Genomic DNA, 25,154 nt, shown 5'->3' with positions numbered 1-25,154 from the left:
TTGTCTTCTCTGACACTGTTCTTAGATGAGAATGACTCTTGCAACTCTCTGATTCTGGGAAGCATCTTACATTAGCATCTTGCCTAGGAAGGGTCTCACCACAGCTGAGCCCAAGAACACGAGCTCTGACCCAGCGGGTGAGGCCAGTTAGTCTGTCCAGATAAATATCCTTTCATTAATGTCAGTTTAATTGCAGACTAGGCCTGGGGTTTCAAATCCTGAAAAAAAAATCCCATAAGAGGAATGGTAGAAAAGAGAGGAAATAGAAGGCTACTTGTCCAAAATACATAGAACAAAATGTTAGGGAAAAGAAACAGACTATAAAACTGTTGGGGAAATAAAAGAGGAAGAATGGAAGAATAAGCGTGTAACCAATACCCAACTTTTAAAACAAAATCCCCAAAAATCCACAGTTCTTACATTCAAGACTGTGTCAGCATATTATAGAGACATATCAGCTTCAGTCTGGGTTATGCTGATGTCTGCCATGTCCACTTTTAGCCACATTTAAAATAACCTGTTTTTAATTTCCTGATGGCTGTGTCATTCACGGAAATTCCTCTTATTCTATTCACATCACAGTTTTGAACCGTTTCCCCACCTCTGTTCATATACATTACATTCCTTGCCCTGCATGCATGCTCTGAAATACTCTCTAAGGCAAAAGCACTCTCCCTTTCCAGAATATTTTTACCTGGTGTGACAGTGCTCCATCTGCCCTGCGGCTCCTGAGCGTCAGCGTTGGGCCAGTGCTGCATCACGCGCCCGCTCATCTTCCATGATGTGCTGTCCCGCTCTCCACCTCGCCTCTTTCCAGACAACACTGAGGATTGAAGGCAGGAGTGAACGGTCAAGCAAGGGTTTCCTCAACAGCCTTTGAGGTGCTGAGGCTGGGAAAGAGTCTCTACCTTTCTCCATCACACTCCCAATTCCTTTTTCTAGGTGTCTTAAGGCCAAATACCCTCCAAATTCTTCACTGACTTTGGTAAGTTTTGGGAGATAAAAGGTAAAATCTCTGAAGGGATCTATCTTTCAAAACAGAACAGGTTGAGAGGTGATAAGACAAAGGGCAAGCTTCAGTATTTCTACATACACAAGAGGTAATTACCTGATAGCTCAGAAATAATATAAACTCTCTCAGCTGAAGCTACATAAACCTGTATCCGTATCCACGTGCTCTTTCAGATGGCTTCTTTGTCATATTTTTGGATGATTAGTATCTTTTTTGGTTCTTTCCTTGGGAGCCTCGATTGACATCCCAGACATCTTACACTGGGTCTCTAAAACCACGAAGAAAAGTAAAATCTCTGTTCCAAAAACCCCAGGCTGTCCAGGGCAGGAACTGTCTTTGCTCTCTTGTAGATGCTGTGCAAGTGCAGTCTGGCACTGAGTCACAAAGGAAGCTCCTCGGCATGATGATAAGTAAGAAACAACAGATGAACCAGAAACTTGTCAGTGATTTGCTATGTGATTCTGGGCAGAGCCAAGCACAATATCCTCATTCCCCCTTGAATGCTCCACTCATCGAGTCACGGTGCCTTTCTAAAGCAAATTCAGCCTCCTCAGTGGTATTTGATAATGTTATGTTAGTCTCGTATGGACCGGGAGTGACTTGATATTTGTTCAAAACTACTCATTGTTCTTATTAATTATTTTGACATGTTCCTCTAAAACTGATATAATATAATTTGCTCAGTTATTTCAGGTTCCTAATAAAACCAATAGGACCTGTAGGGCTAAATCCCAAAACAACTTTCTTAAGAAGGGTAGCTCTGGGACTCAAAGGAATGGTCTAGCAAGCCCTGAAAATCTATTTTCCCGTCTTTTTCTTTCTTCTTTTTTTTCTGTGGATAGCAAAAGAAAAGAATTTTGTGAGCTTGGGGCTACACAGCTCCAACCGCTGTAATTACATAGCCAGAAATTTTGCAATTGTACAGTAAATCAACTCTCTTTCAGGGACTAATGCTTAAATTGCAATTTCTAGATTGCTTAGAATGGCAAAAAGATTTATGTGGTTAGAAATGTGTGTTTGCTATTAACTAAACCTAACCACATTAACTAACTTCTATTCACAGTCTTTTCCAGCTGTAAATTCAGGTTTGTAGTATTTTTGCCTTGGTTTTTAAGCTCAAACCTGGTTTGCAATTCTAGGATGGTCCTCAAACACCTAAATCATAGGAAGAGAAATGTGCTAGCCTAGAGAAAAGGCTCAGTTAACTGGTGCATGTTAGCTAGTGCTGAGCTAATTTTAACCTATTTTTGCTACACTAGAAACAAATTCTTTGGCATTAGACTTGTACTACTAGATTCCTTACATGTTCAGTTAAGTTTGTACTATAAACTCAAATTCCTGAAACACCACAGGCCAGTTTTAGCAGAAGAAGAATGTAGCCTTAAAGGTTTGATTCTGTAATATTACTAGCAGTGAAGGTGAGGAAAAATAGGAATAATGTTTTGAAGACTGTATAAGAGAAGAAATGTGAAATTGCACTGGTGATTCATTTTTTATTCTTAAAGGCCTAAACAGTTTTACACCAAGGATTTTGTCATCTAAATAACTTAATATTAGGAAATATATTGAGGAGGCCACCTAAATGGAGATGAAGCTATACAGAGAGGAAAGGGTTAAAAAGCCAGTCCTGCAGGGGACTGAACATACTCAGTCTCATGGACATTTCTATGAGATTGGCAAATGCTCATGCAGCCCCTCTCCAAAGTAATGCCATTTGCCTAAAAAACAAGCTAGCACCCCGACCATGGGGATTACAATGCACACCAGAAATGCCCCCTTTGCTCTTTTTTTGAGAGCCGGACCCAGTGCCAAGGAGCCTGGAGAAAGGCAGATTCCTGTGTCCTATTGCAGAGTGCATTTCACCCAGCTTTTCCATCAGCTAAACTGGACTGAAGGGCTGGGGCTGTCGGCAGTCGGTGCTGCTGCTCCGAGCGCTCTGGAGATGTACCGAGATGATGATTTTGGTGATCAACAGGCTTTCGCTCTTTTGCTGTGCTATATAAAAAGAAGTGAACATAACAAGCAAATGCTATTTTGTTGTTTCGTGCTCTGTTATGACAGCCTTTATATACCCCCAGCATGGTGTTTTGTAGGACTTAGAAGAGATGCTGTCAAACAGAAAACATGTATACAGTGCTGTTAGAGAATAACCTAACGTGAAATGGTGAAGGCAGTAGGAGAGGGTAAGAGAAACTGGAACAGCAGCAGGACTATAGATGCATAGAGAAGATATAGTGAGGTGGTTACCTCACGAAATCAGAGCAGAAGGAAAGCGTCAGTAGCAGTGAGAGTGTCACAGGGCACGCCGGCAGGTGCGAGAGGCAGGGGTGGGAAAGGGAGAAGCGAGTGGGATGCAGGCCGGGCAGACCTCCGCTCGGGCATCTCACAGTAGAGCAGAAGTTCCAGCTGAGGCAAGGGAAGTTCGTTCAGGTCCTTGAAATAACTGGAGTGGTGTAGTTTGCTAATGACACAGACGTGGAAAGGTCTGGGGGGTTCTGTAGAGATTTTGTGCCTGCGCAGCTTTAGCATCTATTCTAGGATAGAAAAGAGTTAATTTACATTTAGGAGTAAAACAGGGAGATGAAAAATGACTGAAGAGATGATGAACAGAGCTATGAAATAAAGTTCCCGTGATTTAATAGATCACCATTCATTCCTGGAGCTATGGTAACTGACAGCATGGTCTCTGAACCAATCCACTTGCAAAATAATGTATGTAAGCCAGCCTATTTATTTTCATAAGGGTGCAAATTAGGAACATGCATGTGGCTCATTACCGGGGCATGTGGCTCAGATGACCTGGGTAATTTCTGAACTGTGGTGACTCAGTCAAATTCTACCCATGGTAACAGGGAAATTAAGAGATAAACGTTTTGCTTCTGCAAACTCATATTTTTGTTTCTCTACCTAGGCACAGGACAGCCAGCTGCCTCCCTTGCCCTTAGGCTGTCTGTGTAGGTCAGGTATGGAGAGGAGAGAATGGAAAGCAGCATTCTAAACTCTCTGCTGAGGAGATGGGAATTAAGGAGAGACCTCAGGTTGTCAAAGCAAGAGGAGACAAAATTAAGGATACCTATACTACAATAAGTGTTCTGTTATACATTGGGGTAAATGCACAGAAACACGTATTTTGATCATAATGCAAAAGCCTTGGTACAAGACAAAGGTGAGCGTTTATGGTAATCTTTGTGTCATACAGCAAAGACAAATGCGCCCTTTTCCTTTCTGTTACTCACAAATTAATCCGATGTGTGAAGGTTTCCAAATATTTACGATCTGCCTGGGATGGGAGTTTCTTGCAGACAGCAATGCCATCACTTGCGTGCAGCTTCTGACACAGATTTGCCAAGTCTTGCTCGCTGAGGAGGAAACACTCACTTTCGGGGCCAGAGAAGTCGATTGCATTTATGCTGGTCATGAAGCTGGGCAAGATACTTTCTGATGGGCAGAATACGCAGAGATATGAGCTCAAGGCTGATGGGAGGGAAGGGTTTGGGGAAAGGGGCGACCATTAACCAGAACCTGTGGGACTCTCACCAAGGCAGCCAGGTGAAAAGGCAAGTCAGGCAGCATTTTCCCTTCCCCTCCCAGGCCCTCGCCTGAGTTTCTCACCATCACTTTACTCAGCCTGCTCACTCCTGTCTCCTGGTCCCTGTGTGGGCTCATGGCCTGACCTGTCTGCCATCTTCACATCCTCCCACCATGGCCGAGAAAACAAGGTGAAGCAAACAGAGAGGGTTAAGATTTAAAGTGCTGCATGCATTGCCACAAAGGCTGTACCGGTGGCAGGCCCTTCACGCTGCTTGGGGTGCCACCCTTGCCCGGAGTGCGAGGCTGAGGGTGCAGGGGGCCCCACGCCGCCTTCCCTGGTGCTGGGCTCGCACCGCTGGGCTGAAACACCCCGGGAGAAGCCCGACATGCCGTGCCTGCCCAATCACTGCCCTTCAGCCCCTCTCTTGACCAAAGCTGCTACTGATTTTTAAAAAGAGTTGTTTGCGCCGCCTCCAGGAAAATTAAAAAAATCTGTAAGACTAAAGGTGACAAGAAGCAAGTCTTACTGTGCAACGTTAGGAGCTGGGCAGGGCGTGAGGCTCACGGAAAGCCTTCGTTCCCCGGGAAGAGCTCAGCCCCGGCGGACAGCCGCCTGGCAAGCCTTCTTGGTTTTGCCAAGTTTATGGCGAAAGAGGTGTAGGAGGGTTTTCTGAGCTGGTGCTGGCTGTGGGGTTCGTCGCTTCTCTCTCCCCCGGGTTTCCCCATCCCCTCGTCTCCGCCGCCGCGGCCGGGGCAGCCGCCGTGTTTGCATTTGTCCCGGCCGGTCACATGGAAACGGGCTGGCAGCGCTCTCGCCCCCGCCCGCCCGCCCGCACTCCCGGGCTTCCCGGGCCGCTGAGCGGGCAGCGGCCAGCCCAGCCGCGCAGCCCGCCCCGCCGTGCCCAGTCGGAGGCTCGGCTGGGCAGCCCCTTCCCCGGCGGGCGCAGCCGAGCTGTCAGTGCCGCGGCGCGGCGTGGCGTTGCTTCCTGTCGGCCCGGTAAGGCGGGCGGGGGGCGGCGAGGGGCCGCCGTGTGCCGCCTCGGCAGGGCATCCCCGCCCGCAAGCCGCGGCCGGGCTGGGGAGTGGCGGCGCCCCGGGGCAGTGCTGCCCGGCGGCGGGGCGGGGAGCGGGGCCGGGCGGGGGAGGTGGGGGCGAGGCCGGCTCTCACTACTCTCCTCTCTTTCCTCCCTCTCGATCCCCCCGCGGCTGCCGACCTTCGCCGCTGCGGGACCGCGTCCGGACCGGCCCGTCGCTAAAGAAGCGGGTGAGGGGGGCCCCGCCATGGAGACCCTCGTGCGCCCCGGGGCCAGCAAGCCTCCCAGCGGGTAAGCCACTCGCCACCACCCGGGACGGACCGACCGCCGCTGGCCTCCGCGGGCAGGAGCGGCTCCGGGCAGCGGCAGCAGCCGCGCTGGCTGGTGGGCCTCGGTGCCTTCCCTGCCTTCTTCCCTCTCTCGGGGCGGCGAGCCGCCGAGGTCGGAGCCGGCACGCAGGTGTCGGTGTCCCGCCGCGGTGCGGGCAGCCCGCCCCGGGCGCTGCGGGGGGCGGCGGGCGAAGGAAAGGGGGCACAGCCGGGGCGGCGGGGGCAGGGGACGGCAGGGTGAGCTGGGGTGAGGAAGGGTCAGGAGCGGGAAAGGTATCTGCTTCGCCTTTTCCCTTCGGAAGGGGCGCCCCGACCCTGCTGCCCTCCCTGCCCCGCCGTCTGCAAGACCGGAGAGGTTGGAGAGCGGGGTTTGGTTTTGGGGTTCATTTCTTCCAGGGGGCTTTTTTGGGCTGGCCAGGAGCGCTGCGGCCCGGCGGGGCGGCAGGAAGCCGTCACTTGCAGCTCCCATCCCGGGCCGCCGCGGTCGGGGGAGCCGGGGCGCTGCGGGTCTCGGGGCGGGTCCGGCCGGCGGCCGGGTCCGGGAAGCCCGCGGCCGCAGGCGGCGGTTCTCGCTGCTGTGCCCGTCTGCCTGTGTGCCAGTACGCAGCTGCCGAAAGCCTTTGAAAGGTTTATTCAACCGTCCCAGCCGTGGGTCCCTCAGCGCTACCGCAGAGCCGCGGCAGAGGGAGGAGAAACGCCGCCGACCTCGAACTAAAAATGCCGAAAATCGGCAGAGGTTGGTGGGTGACCGCGGTGCCGGGCGGGCCCCGGGCAGCTGCCGGCCACTGCTCCAAGTGCCTCCTGCCTTTGGTGACAGGCACCGCTCTCGCAGTAGTAATGCCAAACAGTAATCAGCCCTAGTGTAAACCGCAGGTGGGTTTGGGGTTTTTCAAGAGAAGAAACAAATACAGAATATGCCAGCGGTGAATTTATTAGTCCGTTAATTAAATGGCGAGAGCAGCAGCGAGATGAAGTCCTAAGTGATCTCTTTTGTCAGAGTAGAAGCTGGGCAAGTTTTAAGAGCTGTGCTGTCTGCTTGCTGCGATTTACTGCTCTACTTCACACTGTCTGCACGGACTGAAAAAGACTGTGATTGCTTCAGCAGCTTTTTTTTAGTTCTAATGTTTATGTCATAAATTCATTTTCAACTAAGTAGAAAACAGCTTTAAAGTACATGCTAGTGGGCTACAGTAGTTTTGTTAGGTTTAATATCGCGAGTTTCTGTGTTTGATAAGTCTTGTAGTGCCTAACTCAGAAGGCAGAACAGGGAGCGATGGGTGGAGAAACGATGCCGTTGCTAGTGCTGTAGTAAGGAAACCATATGTGTGCAATGTTTCTTTGACTTGCAGAGCATGACACAGCTTGCTGCTCTTTTTGTAAATAAAAAGTGTAATTCCTGTTAAAAATGAGCCTGTTTGATCATGACCTTTTAAGCTAACCTTTTATGAAAAGCAGTAGGTACAATGTGCGTCCCCTCTCTGTGTTTAGTTTATGTAATAGTATAGCTGCTTTCTGAAATCCTGATAAAGAGGAGATCCAAGATGCCAGTTGCATGTGTGCTTTGAAGAGTAACTAGCATTTCTCAGATGTAGCGATGATTAGAATTTTTTCTTGATTGCTCAGTATCCAAAGATTCACTAAAGAGTTTGAATTTTCAATAAGAAAGCATGTCGTTAGTGCATCCTGGAGATGAGCACTGGAGTCTGAGGGCATTTCTGAACAAACGTCCTGAATCCTATGTAGCCAGTTTCATGTGTGTAAACCTGTCTGCGGCCAGACTCAGGTACCACGTGTATGAACAGAAATTACAGTAACTGCATTAACTTCAGTTGGATTGCTCCTGACACGGCTCAAGGAGGCGAATCCAGTCGTAAGGTGAAGATGCGCTTGCGATATTGTATAGCAAAGCGTGTGGGTGCTAATCCACTGCTGCGGAAGCTGATGGCAGCGCTGTCGTGTGCCCCGACGGGGACTGCCTGTCTGTTTTATCTGAGCTGATTTCAGCCTTGAAATACTGCTTGTGGCCTTTTCTTGCAAGTCGGAAGTTCCCAGCCTGGATGTGTCCATGCTGTTAGCAGTGGGCTTCACTCAACGGTTCATAATTCCCTGAGTTGCTAACATCCATACTGGAAACCTGGTGGATGTTTGGTCCCTAATCAGGTTTTACTCAGTCAAATGAGGAAATCCACAAGGGCCAGGAATGTGCGGCAAGAGGACAGCTTCGTCTGCCCTTCTTGGCTCCCGTACGAATCCAGACGTGAGCTGCATCTATGGAGCGTGCCTTGGGAACGCTGGCTGCTAAGGCCACTGTGGCAGAAATACTTTCCTTTCATGGCAGAAGAAATGCTGTATGCGTTTCCAGCTTATTGATTGGGTTAGCTTGCAATTATGAAAGCAAGAGGTTAAAATGACCCCAACTCCACAATTTTTAACAAAATTTAGGCAAAGCTATTTTGTCTCCATGTAAATGATTAACAGCAATGTTACAAGTTTCCCTTGTTAAGCAGTGAACAAATTCAATGTGCAGGGTAGAGCAGCTCTGCGCTGTGCTTTCCACAGATAAATTGCCTACGTGTGTTTTCATGGCACAGCTGCTTGAGAATTGCACATTTAAAAGTAGGGTAACTGTTATGTTTGGGGTTTTTTTTGTTCTAAATGGCAACGGAAAAATGCAGTTTGTGTTGGTGTAGCAGAGTTCTTCCCATTTCTCAGTTTCAAGTAGATGTCAGCACTGAGAATTTTATTATTACTAATTGCTAGGCATGAGTTTTGTAAAGCTTTACCCAGTCCACAATGCTTTATTTAATTAACATTTATTTTAGCTCATGAAGGTGAATTTAAGACAATCAGTAGCAGCAGCAGAAATTAGGATTTATTCTTCTGTGATCACACAAAAGGTGCTATAAGAGAGAAATACACTTGTTTAAATCCTACTGCCTTGTTGTCTGCATCTGCCCTTACTTCATTAGGGAGAGCAGAGCTAGGCCTCTGCCTGGGTGTCTCAAACATCTGATTGGTGACTTCTTTGACCATAATGTGCAATAATTGACATACATTGGTTGTAAGTGGCGTAGTGGGCTCGCGCCTAAAATGAGGACTTACAGGAACAGTTCTGTTCTGCTCTGTTAGGAGCCTCGCAAAGTGCAGAGCATCTTCCGCTGTCACTGAAAGCGTCTCTTTCCAGCGGTTCGTGGGTCTTTCTCCATGCCTTTACGTCTCAGCACAGAAAAGCTTCCTCTGGAGTTTTTGGCAAATGTGGGGAAAGCCTCTATGTTAAACAAGATGTGCGAGTACTTTCTTTAAGTAGGACCTTTATTTTCTGTGCCCGAGCTTCCTTCCGTATCTCACAGGGCCTTATAGTACGAACAAATCCAGGCACACGCTAGCACACCTACTTTGGGGGGACTTATCTGCTGTATTGAAGTGACCCTGGAAGTCAGATGAAGGCTGCAAAACGTCGGTAATGCTCTAGTGCAGGAAACCAACCCCCCAGGTACAGAGCAAGTTGCGCATCTCAACTTGTTGAAACCTCTTCCTACTATTTTATGCCTACTTAAGTGGGTTACTTTGTGAAACTGCACATCCAGCTTTAAAGAAAAGAAAAATCTTTATGATGCTTATGTTTAGTGTATTATTTGTAAACCTTGTCTTGAAAAGCCTGGAGGGAACTGTTGTCTGCAGAACATCTGCGTGAACGTCCGCATAGCACTACTTCTGCCCTACTCTATCTCACCTTCAGATGGTACAAGATTTAGGGTATACAGAAACAACCATGTAATTAATCTTTATCAAAATTGGAAAACTGGGCAATTTGCATATGTTTCCCCTGCTTTGTATTTATATGAGATTTCAATGTTAACATGCAGAGTACTGGATGGCAAAGGGCGATGACTGCAGTTAGAAATGTGGAGTAGGAGCGTGGTACCTGCTTTGAAGTTTGCTGTCTTGGCCAGTTGGAAGACTGAGACTTGTGCTTTTAGCGTTATCCTTCATGTTGTGTACCCATTTGTACATGCACCGTTCCTGCAGAATTCAGGTGGCGCTTCTTATGTGCGCACCTGAGACAAGGAGCTTCTCTGTAATACGTTTTTCTGGCACCACAGGCAGCATTAGCCCTATCCTCCTCTCACAAGTAGTTTGGGTCCAAAGTATTCCTTTTTGTGTCAGTGGAGATATCACATTAAATAAAGCTCGGGTAACGGTGACAGAAGAATTGTGCTTGCTACTGCATAAAATGAAGCAAGGCAATTTCTACTGTGTTTTCCACCTCTATAACTGTTGACCCGATATACTGGAAGACATTTGTATTTTCAGTCATGACTAATATCTCAGGATTGCTGAAGATAAGCAAGCTAATTGTAAGAATAAGCTAAATGGTGAGATAAACGCCATGCAATCCAGTCCTGACAGCTGTTCTTTCTGACTTCCAGTTTCCCATTTCTCCTATCTTACTTTTCCCTTCTTTTTTCTCTTTCCTTTCTTTCAGAAATCTCTTAGTCTTGTACCAGAGTAGAAGGATGAGATAGAGGGCTTTTTAAAGTCTCTTCCATTTCTGGGCTGTCTAGAATATTCAGGATTTGTTTTCACTCTCCCAGTCTCCCAATTGTCTCTCATTATTTTCTTTCCCATGGATACCTTTTGTATTTTTTCGTCTTGCTCTTTTATTCCTCTCCTGCCATTGGTAGATGAAATTGAGCCTTCTCGTTCCTACTGTCACCTGTCTCGTTTGTTCTTCGTTTCTTTCCCTTGTAATTCCAGCTTCATTTTTTTCTGCAGGTTTTGCTCCTGTAAGTTTACATCTTAGTCAGATTGCTTGTCTTTATGAAAGCACTTTACTGCTCCGCAGGAGGTAGCACTATGTTTTGATGGGACAAATTTCACTTACCGCCCCATCTGGGCAAGCTGCACCAGTTACAGTGAATTTCCAGGATGCTGCACTAGATAGAGGCAGGGAGAGGGGGGCTTAATTACAATTTAGAGCACTCTCATGGGTGCACTTTTAGATGATGCCGACCATTAAGGAAAAACAGCTTCTTAAATATTTATTTTGAAGTCCATTCAGTAAATACAGGGCTACTTTGTGTGTAGTTAATCTTGCTAGAGAAGTGGTATATTGCTTTTTTGCTGAGTAATTCAGATCACAGTACAACCATGATTATGGCCAGAATGAAGCATTTTTTTTTTGCCTTCAAAGGAATGAGAGTTTTCTTGAATACATGTACGTATTCTTAAACATCTGTGGTGGTGTAAATATTTTTTAAGACTCCTATTGTCAGAGATTTGAATTATCTTACAAGCATTTATGAAGGCTTCTTATTATTTTGGGTATGTAAGAAATACACGTAGCAGACTTCATTTTATTTATATAGGCAAAAATGTGAACACATTTACGTGACCTGCTCCGAAAGCAGCCCGGAGGCCTGTGGCAGAGTTAGGGAAGTAACTCCCTTCTCCTAAATAGCAATTCAGTGCCTTAACAAGTATTCCCCTGTGTCTGGCCTTTAGTTACTACTCTGTTAGCATCAGCAAACACTTGATTTTCTGGCAACGACTGTGTTTTGTATACTGCAGCTTTTTGTGTTGCCCTGGCATTGCGATTTCCATGAAAATTGACAGCTTTCACACTTTAATGGTTCTGAGAGATTGAGGGGTCTTTAGAAATTTATTTTTCTGCATTGGCTTAAGCCAGCTCCTGCATTAGAATTTGGGAATGGGAAAAGACTTAAAATCTGTGTTTCCAGCTAAAATTGTGATTTAAGGATCTTCTAAAAGGAGGATTTCCAGTTAATGGAAATTACAACCCTTATTAACGTATTAAGCCTCTTAATGTATAGAATGTTTCCAGAGCTGTTAGTTGCCCAGCGAGCCAGGCTGCTTATCATTAAATAAGTGATGCTGGGAATAGTATATTGTTGTCATAGTTTCAGCATGAGAGTGTCAGCGATGAGCCAGGGACTTAACCCATGCCATGGAGTGAGTCACAAAGATTGCGTGGCACGGCCGCACCGCGATGGCCCTGACACACAGCACCTCGCTCCTGCTTTAGTCCCCTCGCACCAGAAACGTCGTCTTTTCAGTTTTATTAATCCCCCAGCTAACGAGCTGCCTAAGATGCTGTGCATTTGTGCAGAGTAGTCGTAATCAGAGAAATGAGAAAGAAAATGGATTGAGAATGTTTTTTCTGTATATGTTCCTTTGTTGTGACTATAGCTTCCAGATTGAGAGTGTCTGTGGGACAAAAAATTTAATTTCTTACTGCTGACCCTGTAAATCCAACCTGATATTTGCGTGCTAAGCTGTGCTTTATGTGTTCCTTGCGATCTGTTGTATGGATGAGAGTTGGCAGTCTCCTCTGACAGTTTCAGTGATGAAATGTGAGTTACAAAGCTTCCTCTGGTAGTCAAAAAATGATACAACACTGGTATACTTTTTTTTTTTTTAAGGTGGTGAGTATCATTAAAGCAGGTAGGAAAGGTGCAAATTAAGTGAGAACTTGGTGTAGGCTGGGCCCGAGGTACTTGCAGAAGTGCAAGTTTTTGGGTCCGGTTCTGCGTACTGCAGTGTCTTATTTTTATTAAAGGTGATTGACCTGTGCATAAGTTATAAGGTTGGTCTGTGAGTTGCTCTGCCTCTCGCTCTCCGTGTTACTGTGCCATGTGCAAAGAGGAACGGGTCAGGAAGGTGTGATGGAGAGTCGCTCATGTAAGTCATAAGCAGCCAGGTAATTACGGAGCTCGCTTACAGAAAACCCACATTCAAGCACCTGCTTGGCTCAGGAAGGATTAAGGATTAAACCTGCGATAGCTTTTACTACACCGAATTGCCAGGACCACCCAGCAGCCTGGAGTCCTCCCATTTTCTTGGAGCAAGAAGCCAAATAAGTGCAAGCCTCACTATTCCTGAAGCTGCTGTGTTGCAGTCGATGTTTCCATAGCAAGCTCTAGCAGTGACCCAAAGGCTAGAAGAGAATATGGTCTTTTTGAGCCATGCTGGTTTTGTGGTGCTGACAGTGAAAACTTCCTTTACTTAATAAAATAAACAGATAAAACGCAAAGTCATACCACTGGCATGGAGCTTGAGGAAAAAAATTACATTTTATGTTATCAGTGTTCTAAATATAGCCATATTGTAAGGTTCAACAGCAAGTACCAATCCAGAAGTATTTAATCAGATAAGTGTCACTTTATGTTTTCAGCAAGGGTGACTAACGAGAAGTACGATTCTCTGTTTGTCATACCTGTTTTCCTTCACTGTGTGTTGAGTTTTATTTATATTAATGCATGCTGATCCGGTAGACTGTTACTGATGTTTCATTGCGAAGTTGAGCCAGAAGGGTAGAGCTCTGTTGGTTTTTGGTAATTGAGAATTAATGACTTTTTTTTTCCTTCTTTTTTGAAGACCATGCAAATACATATAGATTTAAAATGGGTAACAATGATGGTTGATGAGATGCTTTCTGAATTTTCAAACATTGTTTAATAAACATATGTGCTACTATTCATAGGAAGACTATATAAAACCTCTTTACTGCTTTTTTGTTAATAATTTTTTGATGGTTTAGATAGACTAGTGAACAACAAAATTCAAGGGCCTGAGCACCGTTGATGATCATTGCCACTGTCTCCCAGGTCTGATGGTCATTCCTGTTAGTCTGCTGGTCCCCTTTCCTCTGAAAAGGCAGTTTGGGTTTTTTTTGGGTGAAACTGCTGGGTTTCTCCGTGGTACTTGTGTTATATGGTGTCAGGAGATGGTGTGTTGATGACGTGAGGAGGAGTTTGTCCTCCAAGACTGCACGAAGCTCCTTGTGCTGCAGTGTGTGTAAGATCCACCAGGTGCAGAATCGGCTCTGACTTCTCCAGGGACACAAGAGGAAAGCTGCAAAGAGCTCTGTTTTAGATTATCTAGATGACTTGTTTTAAAAGCTTGTCTCTTCCTTCCCACCCCACACACCCCGCAGTAGGCATTCTCCTGTGCTTGCCCCAGAGGTCTGATGGGAGCTGTGGCAGCGGGTTTCGAGTGTAAGAGAAAATAAAGTAGTGAATTCTGTTCAAGACCTTTTAAAATACAAATCTATCTTTTATTTCTGTTGTGTATTTTCTGTGTTGCTTATTATTTTGGGGTATAATAAGCATTATTTTTTTTCCTGCTTTAGCAGGTTCCAAAAAGATAAGAAAAGGTCCAAGTTATTTTATAATAAAGCAGGTTATTTCATTTTTGTTCTTAATGCTGTGCTTAGATGGCTTTTCTTTCTGCATTTTTCTTTTTTGTTTGAGGTGAGTATCTTGCATATGCAGCAAAAATAACCACCTAGGTAAATGCATCAAGGACAGCATGTCTGATTTCACTGTGTATGGGACATGTCTTTTCTCTTCTGTTTTTGTCTGAGGGGGCCACAAGGGGAGTCTCCAAAATCAATAAATAGTTTCAGCCAAATTGGAAGAAAAAAACATTTCTGTGCTTTTCTTCGATCTCGCCTCCTGTGGCAGTGCTTAATTTCTGAACGGCACAGCAATGGTTCTGGGTGTTGATGAGGGAATATCTTGGTGGGAGTCCAGATTGCTTCTTTTTTTTTTCCCCTTTTCTTTTTTGTTTTCAGTAACTTCTCATAGTACTTGGTACCAAGCCTACACTTTCATGGGTACCAAGTAAATTACTCCAGGGTTCTCTGGGGGTACAGCTTGTGTTTCAGTGTCAGCACAGCTTTCTCTGCTCTAACGGGGCTCCTGGTGTTGCTTGTAGTTGCTCTGACAAATGCTCTGATCAGTCCCTGCTAGGACAGGGCTTTCTCATTGGGAGGGAGACCAGCCTTTGACTTCTGCTGTGATTAAAATCTTGGTACTGTGACCCCTTCAGGTGCTCCTAAGACTGACCTGCCAGTTCATTAAATACAGCTACAGATAGGTCAGATCATGTTACTAACTGCCAGTGTTGTAATTAACACAATTATTTATTTTGCTTGCTTTTAATTACCTCTGCTTCTCTGTGCTGAACGGAAGAGTCACTTGGTCATCTCATAGCAACACAGAGCAGCATCGCATGCTAAAATAATGTTACGAGATCAGATGTGCATAAACTGATGCTTTTTGAGACTACAGTCTTTTTACCGTCTTTTTTTAATGACTCCTTAAGGTTGGTTGTGCAGCTTCATTCCTTGGGTCGTGCCTTGTCCAGAGGGGGACAAACTGGGACCAGTTTCTGCCCTCAGTAAGTCCCGAACCCTTCCTATACCCAGGGAAGCTGCAGATCCTCCAGCACTGGGCTGTGTGTCATAGTGGATTTGCCTAAGGTCAGCCTGGCATGGGGATGCTGGGGAGAAACCAGAGTGTGCCCGGACATCATCCTCAGACTCCATAAGGGCTTTTATAAACCAGCAGATTTTTTTTGCTCCCATGCTTACATTAGTAAATCGAGGATTGCTATCTTCAGATCAAGTCTGTTAATGCAGAATTACTTTCTTCTTATCAAACCTAACTTTTCCATTGTGAGACAAACACAGATGTATCCGTGTGTGATGGATGGAGAGTCCAGGATCAAACTTAAAAATAAAAAAGAAAGAAAAAAAGACAACCTTTTACATGGGTAACTATGGAACAGTATTTTATCTTAAATTCAGAGATTTGTGGATTTTCTGAATTACTGTGTTTAGGAGGAGGATAAAAAGTTGTACTGCAGTTTTAAGTAATACATTTAATTGGCTTATTTTGTCCCTGCATTTCAAGTCTTGTAGATTGTACCAACTTCATAAAACTATCTAGAAAGAGACAACCGAAGCACAGTCCTAGAACTGTATGTTGATGGTTAAACTATTTCATGATGAGTGAAGTTGCTTTTCTTCCTAACTTCTAAGCAAATACAGTTATTTAAATTCCCCTTCAAACTCTTGCATGGATTTGTAAGAAACAAGAGAATACCTTCCTGAAAGAGCAGTTAGTTATTCTGCAACTAGTATTTTACCCAGTTTTCAACCTCACAGGTATCAGAAGACGTTACTCTTCTAAAGAACATTTCTTCACCAAAAGTATAATCATTCTTCTTTCTGAAGAAGACAAATTGTGAATTTTGGAAATAATTTGATATCAGTGGATGCAAGCTGTTGTTTTATTTCTTTGCTTTTAGTAGTTCTATTTTGCAGTTAATTAACAGTGTCTCAGTGGGTTTTAGCACTTGATGCCAGGATCAAAATACAGGGTCTTCCCTCTCCTGGCTTAGCTGTGTTGTTTCTTTCCATTTTTTTTTTTTTTAAGTTTTATTTTCCTCCAGCCTCATATAAGGCAAACCAGGGGTTTAGTTTTTTCTTGGAAGCATCCTCCTTTTTTTTTTTCTTTTTTTTTTTTTGGTTTATTTTTTTTTGTTTGTTTGTTTGTTTTTTTGAGGCTGTTAGTGTAGTATTGTACAAAATGATCAGTAGGGGCCAGGCAGACTCAGAGTCTGTCTGTTCCTGTGGTTTATTGGACTCTGTTGGGACAGAGAGGGAGAGTCTGCTTGCACTTGCCAGCGAATGAAGAGCCACAAAAGCAGTGGTTAATTGTTTAATGCGATATTGGAAATGGGGCTTCGGTCAGCTGCTCTGAAGCAGATTGAATTTATATGACCTGTTTAGCATGGAGGAGAGCAGGCCTGGCTACACTGCCATTGCCTTAATATTCAGCATTAGAGTTGAAGGGCCAGAGGAGTTTGGTTTTTCTCTGCTTCACTTGCTGGACTGAGGTGTGCAAATCCCAAGCTGCTGGAATCCAGCAATCCCCCAGCTGGGATCTCTGGGTCTGCTCCTGCATTGAACAGGTGGGAGAGGGACCAGCATGGGCTTTGCAGTGGGTGCACACTGCTTTTGTCTCTTTACTGGGGTTCTGGTTTATATTTTATGTTGAAGTAACAAAAATTGAGTATCGTATTATAAAAGGGGAGGGGGTGGGTTTGCGTGTTTAGGTAAAGACAGGTGAGTTCAGTGCCTCTGTTCCCCTATATTCTCCACCTGTGGTTGCTGTTCTTTATTTACATGATGGTAAACATCAAAGTGCCATCTTTCCACCAGTATTTTACAGCTAAAGACCTCTTGGATGCTAACAATGTATTGTTCATACTGGTTAAGGATAAGGAGGTCACTGTTTTCACTTGTTCTTTTTGCAAGACCAGATAGTGGTAATATTTTTTTGAAAAGCCCACAACTTGTCATGCCATTACGCCAGCCTTATTTAAGAATACTGCTCATCTATATAATTGTTTATTGTTTATTATTGTGTATTCTAAAATTAGCCATAGTTATTTTGGAATGAAATCTCTTTTCATTCAAGTGGTTAAATACCATACCTTTTCCTATTAAAAACGAGATCCAGGTCTACTGGAAAATATTTTACAAATATAAAACTGCCTGAAGTATAAAACCTGTTTATACAGATACCATGGGTTTCTTGCCATGAAAAGCACCGTAAATTCCCCGTGCTGCTTCATTTTCATAAGGAGTTACTTGGAAAGAAATACGGCTTGCGGTGCATTGCCAATTATTTATATACTAATTTGCCACCTGAGAATAATTTCGGATTTTAAAATTCAGTTTAGTATTGAAGTGATCAGGGGAAAAAAGGTCTTAAACCACTTCATATTTTACAATTTAGCTTAAATTTACCTGGAAAGAAACTGGCAATGCTGATTTTTTTTTTTGGGGGGGGATGGGATTAACCTTTTTAAAAAAGTGCTGTGTGTATGAACAGTTTTCAGTCATTATTTTTTAATGTAAATTCCCACTTGCCTGTATTGTTACAGGACAAACAACTCTGTGCTGTATATATAAAATATTAAGCTGTCTTCACGTAAGCAGTCTCTGTGTGCAAAGTTTAGGTGCCAAATTTGAATAGGAGGCCACGTAGGATGACTGGGGGCAGAGCTCTGTTCTGCCATCGTTAGAGAGGACGTGCATATCAGCCTCTGCTACAGATCAACCCTTCGTGTGAATGACCCAAATAGTTGAAAAGGGGAAATACCTTCTCTTGCTTCTCTTTTATAGGTTATCTTTTGTATTTCAGCCTTTTGATTAATCTTGGAGAAATAATCTAGCCTGTGCTGTTGCTTTTTTTTCCCTGAGCAGACATGTCGCTAGCACAGAGCCTGAATTTTCCTTCCTGGCTTGGCCAGGAACATGTAGACAGAGTTACTTGGGAAAACATAATGTGGAAGCTCAGATTGCAAAGAAACCCCTCATGCCCTGTTTAGCACCTGGCTATACCTGTGCAACAGTATTCAAATATTTATAAATCTTTCATAAGCATTGTTTATTTGAAGACAAAACCCCAAATCAGCAACAGGGGTTTTCCTGCATTAAATTACTTTCACCAAGCATCATTTAAGGTTAAAACCGTAAAACTCCCTAGAGAGACTTTTCTCAATTTTCTGTGCTGCTTTTTCCTTTTGCCGAGGATACCGTCACTGTGTATAGAAAGAACAACAGTAAGTTCAGTGGTATTCAATTGTACTATAGTGATGCAGTTGAGAGTAAAAATAGTATTGTCTTTTCTTCTAGCAACCAGATGAACGTTCTTATAAAACCCGGGGAACTGAGTGAGTTGGAGGTTTCATGTTCCGTTTGTGCCTTCTGAAGTGCATGAGATTTGTTCCATAGTGCTTATCACAGAAAATATCTCAATTCTTCATAATTAAATTACATAGGCATAGAGAGGTCCACACAGGAGCTGCTTTGGAAGCTGCTTTGCATGATGTTGGTGAGTAGTTCATGTGCAACTACTTGGGAGCTGTGCGAGGGAGGCTTAGGGTATAGATTCTTCATGCACAGCTTTAGTCCTTGCACGCAGAGAGTCTCAGTAGCAAGCCTTTGTACCAGTGGGTAGCACAAGGGAGAATGAGCACGTGGCACTGATCTGTTTTACTGCTCATAGAATGAAATAGATTTTTCTTTGATCCTACTGGTTTGATCGGCTCTTTCGGCATTTAAAAGCAAATGTGTGACTATTTTAGGATTCTTTGAAAATTGCAGCCTATCTCTGAATTAATGTGTTTGTATTTCACATGGAGTTGCAGATGGAAGATTAAAAGCTGTGCTTTGGGCAACGTGTGTTGAGTAATATTGAAAATAAATGCCACTGTATGGGACCTTGCTTCTGGAGCCAGCATGTCCGCTGCATTGTACAGCTGTGCCATTCCTTCCAGAATTGTTCTGCAATCTATTTCCATCGAGCAAATGTTGAAGTAGCAGATGGATTTATGAGGATAATGATCTGACAGACCATGCACGGTTACAGATTATAAAATTTTCTGTACGTGGCGAAACTAAGTGTTCCCAAATGAAACTTTCCTGATTTAGGGGGTTGGTACTGTGAGTTGAAACAAAATTTGGAAGGTGGCTTGTGTTCCTCAAGATGCATGTGGAAGATGAGGACTATCTGTTTTTATTGCTGCACAGTAGGGTGCAGCCATGTTGACATCTGATGCAGACTCAAAATTGCCTGAAATTCTGTATTGGCTCGTATCACTCATGGTTCTGAGACACGGTCAGCGTGTTTCTGTGGCTTGGCAATGGTGCCTGCAGATTTCACAGGTGGTGGAGTTTGGGTCTTCATGGTTTTATTAAAATTATCTGAAATTACATGTATGTCCCTGAGAGCTCAGAGTAAATAGAGCTCACTTGGAGAAAACACTTGGAAAAAATGAAACTGTCCCTTGGTAGTGAAGTTTATCCTCCTGGCCTTTTTTTTTTTTTTAATTCTCTCTTGCAAGTTTCTAATTTTACGGCATGACAGAAGAGGAGAACCACGTACTTGAGTTTGTATCTGGAGTAAAGTTATCGCTGCTCGGGGGCTGTGTTATAAAAGCGTTGGAAGGAGCTGCCTGTGCCATGGCTTGCTGTGCCATGGCTTCACTCCACTCGGTCTTGTGCTCCTTGGTCCTTCCAGGTCTCATCCACAAATCCCTAACTCTTTGGCAGAGCTGTGACTCCCCAGGTAGGCTTCAGCAGCGCTTTGATGCCTCTAATGGTGTCCTTACTGCTGATACTGGCCCAGAAAGTCCTGAACCCAGCAGATCCAGGGAGTGCGTGTAAAGACACAGCTGGGCATATGATAAAGGAAAGGTTTAGAGGTGCACAGCTATGTAAATCACTTTCCTCAAGCCACTTGTCTTTTTTTTTTTCTCTGTCACCTTTCAGTTCTCTGTGCTGTCTTCCCTCATGATGGGTTCCTGTGCTGCAGAAAAAAGGGGAGAAAAATGTATTCATGAAATAACAAGTTAACTTGTGTAGGTATAGTAATAATCATACAGTTTTACATTATTGTAAATTTTACAACCAGCATGTTAGAAGAAACCCTTAAAAACCTTACATTTAGGCTTATAGGTAGGATTTGGGTAAGAATAGAATAATTATTTTTTCTCGCTTAGTCTGATTCCAGCTCTTCTCAAGCTTAGACAATATGAATGTATTCTGATACACACCTTTGTAGTTACGTAAAATTGATAACAAGCCATATGACCTCCAGTTACAGATCTAAATATTGGCATCAGTTCATTTATTATGTCTGAGTATGTCTCTGTGCTTAAATCAGTCTGTAATTCATAATGTGCCATCTATATTACAGTTTGCATAAATAAATGCATTTTAATAGAACAGTATTTCAGTGAACACTTAAATGAGAGAACTGAGTAGGTGATAATGCATTTATTTTTTTACAGTGAAAAATGTTTTCCTTTTTAAATAGCATTTAATATTTCATTGCACTAAATTGTTTTTGTCACAAAGTGGCTCAATTTGTGTGCACATATTCAGTAAATGGAGTTTTATTGGTTTAGTACTTCAGTACATTAGGTTTTTTTCACCCTGTCTCAAAACTTATTAATCAAAACAAGTGACTATTGTGTAACTTTATGAGACCATTATGTAAGTCATGAAGTTAAATTTTAGTAGTGAAATTAAATGTAATATACAAAGAGCAGGGACTTTTTCATCTACAAAACTGACTTAGTCTTGAGTGAAAGTTCAGAACTTTACTGGTGGCAGTTTTGTTTTCCAGCAAAGCTGAAAGTAATGTTTTAATGTCTGAATCCAGTTATGAAAAAAAATATGCTTGTGAAAATATGAGATTTTTCACTTTATAAAGCAAAAATGCATGATATGTCTTTCACGGTTTGGTTTCGTAGTGAAGAAATTCTGGTTTAAATAAACTGCAGCAGGTTGCCTTCTAGGGAAAGGGGAGGGGAAAATATGATACTTTTTCCCCTCCCTAGATTAAGTTGTAATGTGCAGGGCTTTTTTGCTTCTCTCAAATCTTTCCTGAAATGATCAAATCAAAAAGCCTTTTGTTTTGTGAAGCCTGCTTTTGATTAATTTGATTGAGTTTTATTTACCTACTTAATCTGAACCATGCCCCCTCCTTATCGTGTAAAGTCGCTTACTGTTGCTAAATATACCAGTGTATTTTAAAGAAGCAAAGCCGTGCGTGAGTACGACCCATTCAGAGCGGGGTTGTGGGGTGGGGAGGGACCTGCTGGTAACCCGAGAATAAGAGCAGATGCTAAATTAGCAGCTGGATCGTTAGTAACGAGTCCACAAATGTCTGCTGGGAAATGATCTTCTCTGGACGCATGTTAGCATGGGTGTGTGGGTTATTCAGAGTTTCTAGCATCTAGTTTTACTCATGACTCAAAGGAAAGCCGTGGAGCCAGGAGGATTTTTATTTGTGGAGCGACTGGCAACTTGTTTTCTTTGAACGTACAGGCTGCATTTATAAATTGTTATTGTGCGGCGTTTTTTATTAAGGCATGAAATCGGTAAATGACTGCAAGTGCAAGGAGATTGCTGGCAGTATTTTAGTTACAGAGTTAAGTAAAAACCACTAAAAGACCTGTGGAAAAGCAAATACATTCTAAGGGCATCATTAATAATCCCAGGGTTATGTTCTGTTTCCACCTTCAACATTAAGAGGTATCGACCATTGACTGCAGTCAGAAATAGATCAGATCGTGACTGGATGAGACCCTAAATCATGACTGAATAATTATGACTAATAGGTGATGTATGCCGAGCAGGAGAATCCAAATAAATAAACATCAGTGGGAAAAAAAAATAAATAAAAGAGCTGTCAGAAAAGTGCTATTTATTTGAGAGACAAAACTTTAATTTGTCTAAGTCTCTTGCTAATATGTGGTTGAAATCTATCCAAATGTTGAGTATAGCTCGCTGCAGGCTGCTCTTTAATACCCCCAACTACAGCACACCTTTGCCTACTGCAATACTATGGACTCAGCTATGATGAGGAGTATCTCTCTGGCTTTAATTTACGGTGAAAACTGATATAGTTCTTTATTCCTTGTGCCAATCATTAGGTAAGTGTGTGCATCTACAAGTCACCATTTCCCCACATTGAAGAACGTATTTTTTTTTTCAGCTTATCAATGTGGTGAAAATGATTCAACTTTCTGATATAAACAGGTACAAAAATGATACAGATAGAAAAATGGTACCTGCATGTGATGTCCCTAGCGTACACCAAAAGCTTTTGTGATTTCTTTGTTAATCAGGGAAAAAAGCTTTCTTGTGGATGGGGAGAAAAGCCTTCCAGCTGACTAGGGTGACTATACTAGTGATAGCCTAGTTGTCAGCAGGATTATACTCAACAAGGTGAGTTTATGGTGTTCTGAGACAGCAGCTGTGATTTAAAAACAAACAAAAAAAAACCAAAACCCAAACCCAACCCCCCCCTGCCCCCCGCAATGAACCCTCTCCAAACTCATGTCTGTACACCCACATAGCAGTGATTTAACATGTGAAGTTGCTGTATCCTGTTCATCTGTCTGCTTCTGGTATTTCCATTCCAGTGCCAGGAGCTGACTGAAGGTCAGGAGAAAGTTAAGGCTTTGGGGCTGGCAGCGAAGTTTTCAGTTAAGATGTCAGGAAAGGCTCCACAGGTCATAAAGATGATTCTGACAGTAGCCCCTGTCTAGTCACAAGCCTCTCAGCTATTTCAGAGAGGGATACACAGGCTGGATCTCCAGTTCAAGACTTTCCTGTTTGAGAGAAGAGGAAGAAGAAACTTTCAAACTTTCAAACTTTCAAACTTTCAAACTTTCAAACTTTCAAACTTTCAAACTTTCAAACTTTCAAACTTTCAAACTTTCAAACTTTCAAACTTTCAAAAACTTTCAAACTTTCAAACTTTCAACTGTTTTCATTTGAGAATCCTTTTCTGCTGAACAGCTTGACGACTAAACTAGATCTTCCCTCCTTTTCCCTGAAGAATTAAGCATCTGCGTGACAGAGAGGGAACGAGCTTAAGTCAGTGGGTTTCTGTGGAAGTACAGAAGACAAAGAAGAAAAAAAGCATAACCAGTTTTGGATTGTGTAGTGGCTATTTATATAAGCCTAAGTGTGGAAAAATATTGAGTTCATATAACTGGTCAGAAAAAGGTGGAGATATTGCTTGGGTTTTGTGTGTGTGTGTGTATACACACATAACATTGTCAAGTTTTAATTAACATGTTAATGTCTATGGTAGAATAGTGCATATGTATGAAGACCTTATAGTGTTAATCAGTTCCAAGTACATGCATGGGGGTGGTTTTATTTTGGGAGGGGAAAGAAAAAGTTACTCTCTGGTAGCTTTTTCACAGGGAAATTAAGGAGTGTGATTCTTCGGTTGCCTTTTGGCGAGGAATTGCATCTTTGTACACGACTGTAATTTAGCATTAATGGAAAAAACAGGGTAACTTGGTGTAAATCCTCCAAGCAGTACACTCCATTCTAGTGGGGATTCAAAATGTTCTGCTGCACAGTTGATGTGCTGGATGAGACCGCTGTCAGTTGTGAAGTAGGTGGGAAGAAGGAAGAGAGTTAGGCAGTGTTTGTGATCACCAGGCCAAGAGCAGCTACAAGTTTGGTGTTAGGGGTTTGTTTTGGTTTGGTTTTATGTCATGTAATACTTTTTTAAAAGAAGTGAGCGTCTCCCCCATACAGCAGTTTACCGTGAGCCTTTGTCACTAGCAAAGAAGATTCTTCAGGGTGACACTAACGCTCAGAGAGCAGTCAGGCTGTTTCTGTGTACAGCTGTACAGGTTAGCCAGTTTGCTCTGTATACTTTCGTCTTGCAGTATTTTTCTAAATGGCAGTTCCATGCAGTTTTCGTATATATGTACACTTCCATGCTTTAAGCCAAACCAAAAATCTGCCTTTGCATTACTGTCTATAAAATCCTGTAATTATTCAAATACGAATCGGTGCAGCAGTGAGTATCTGCTGTCTTGTATCTGGCATGTTAGTTTTTAAGCTTTTGGGTAGTGACTGTTTTTTTCATTGCCAGTGTTTAATGTCAGGTCTAAATATGAGAATGCACTGCATGGTCTTTGCACGTGAGACTGTCTATATTACAGTATTTCATTTGATTCTGCGCACTTTCCTGAAGTCAGCACGCCTCCAATGTGCCTTAACACTTCTTGAACAATTATGTTTTCTTCATAAACAGGACTAGATATTCAGGATCAGAAAATTCCTATTTGGCCAAATTCACTTCATCCTGTTTGTACCAGCATGCGTCATCTTCTAATGCTTCCTAATTTCATGTATGATGTGTGCTATCAACGTCATGGGTGATCTGTAAACCTCCGGATCACACCCATGTAGTTTTGCGGTAGAGTGCTGTCCATTGCATGTGTAGGGAAGAAACCAACCGCAGGCTTCACTGTCTCTTCATTTTTATTGGTGTAAATCAGGAGTATTTCAGTCTAAATTGGTGATTTGAGAGACAGTAGTTACTGTTTTTTAAGTGATGTGAATCTTTAATACAGCGTTTTAATATAAATTATATAGTCATTTAAAAAAGCACTATTAATTCAGAGAAAATGTTTATAATTTATCGTAATTAAGCATCTCTTTGGGGACTGTGGGAGCTAGTCTGGAAGGTTTGGCTCTTCAGTCTGAGGCTTTGGTCTTCAGCCCTGAGTTTGGGTGGTGTACAAGAGCCAGCGAGGTCAGTTAAGGAGTCTGCAGAACAGACCTTTAAAGATCGCGTAGGCATGAGCTTAAACAGCATTTGGGATTAAACTGTTTACCCAGGTGTATGTCAAATTTTATATCCTTTGAAATTGTGGTTAAAACAGACTCCTCCTTGGAAGTGGCTGATTGAAGTAAAGTCTCTCGGTGGAGTTTCACGTAAAGACCCGAGGGCTGCTTCAGTGCTGCATCTTTTGGGAGAGAAGCAGCACAGAAATCATAGTGAATGTGTGGTTTGATGCCTCCTTTATCCTTATTCTAGTTCT

The 25,154-nt window shown here is 43.2% G+C and overlaps 1 protein-coding gene and 1 long non-coding RNA gene across 7 annotated transcripts in view; one reads left to right on the top strand and one right to left on the bottom strand.

Moving 5' to 3' along the window:
• Window positions 1-153: 153 nt before the first annotated feature.
• On the bottom strand, window positions 154-5,326 carry LOC137661651 (uncharacterized). Of its 2 annotated transcripts, XR_011047888.1 has the most exons (5): window positions 5,071-5,326; window positions 4,249-4,450; window positions 3,260-3,546; window positions 695-823; window positions 154-218 (listed from the first exon to the last, which is right to left on the bottom strand). It is a non-coding gene; the product is annotated as an uncharacterized lncRNA (long non-coding RNA). The 2 variants fall into 2 exon arrangements; XR_011047887.1 differs by lacking the exons at window positions 154-218; window positions 695-823 and having other exon boundaries at window positions 2,512-3,546.
• Window positions 5,327-5,387: 61 nt separating this feature from the next.
• COBL (cordon-bleu WH2 repeat protein) overlaps window positions 5,388-25,154 on the top strand; it is a 166,593-nt gene continuing 146,826 nt past the window's right edge. For 4 of the 5 annotated variants that reach the window (XM_068397272.1, XM_068397274.1, XM_068397273.1 and 1 more), the window contains exon 1: window positions 5,694-5,868. In XM_068397272.1, the coding sequence (XP_068253373.1) occupies window positions 5,825-5,868 (44 nt within the window). In that variant the 5' untranslated portion in view covers window positions 5,694-5,824. Of the gene's footprint in view, window positions 5,541-5,693; window positions 5,869-25,154 lie in introns of those variants that run through there. The other variant, XM_068397271.1, reaches the window with a different exon arrangement.

Source organism: Nyctibius grandis, chromosome 3 (assembly GCF_013368605.1).
Source record: "Nyctibius grandis isolate bNycGra1 chromosome 3, bNycGra1.pri, whole genome shotgun sequence".
Classification (NCBI taxonomy): Eukaryota; Metazoa; Chordata; class Aves; order Nyctibiiformes; family Nyctibiidae; genus Nyctibius; species Nyctibius grandis.
This window is presented reverse-complemented; position numbering and strand designations above follow the sequence as displayed.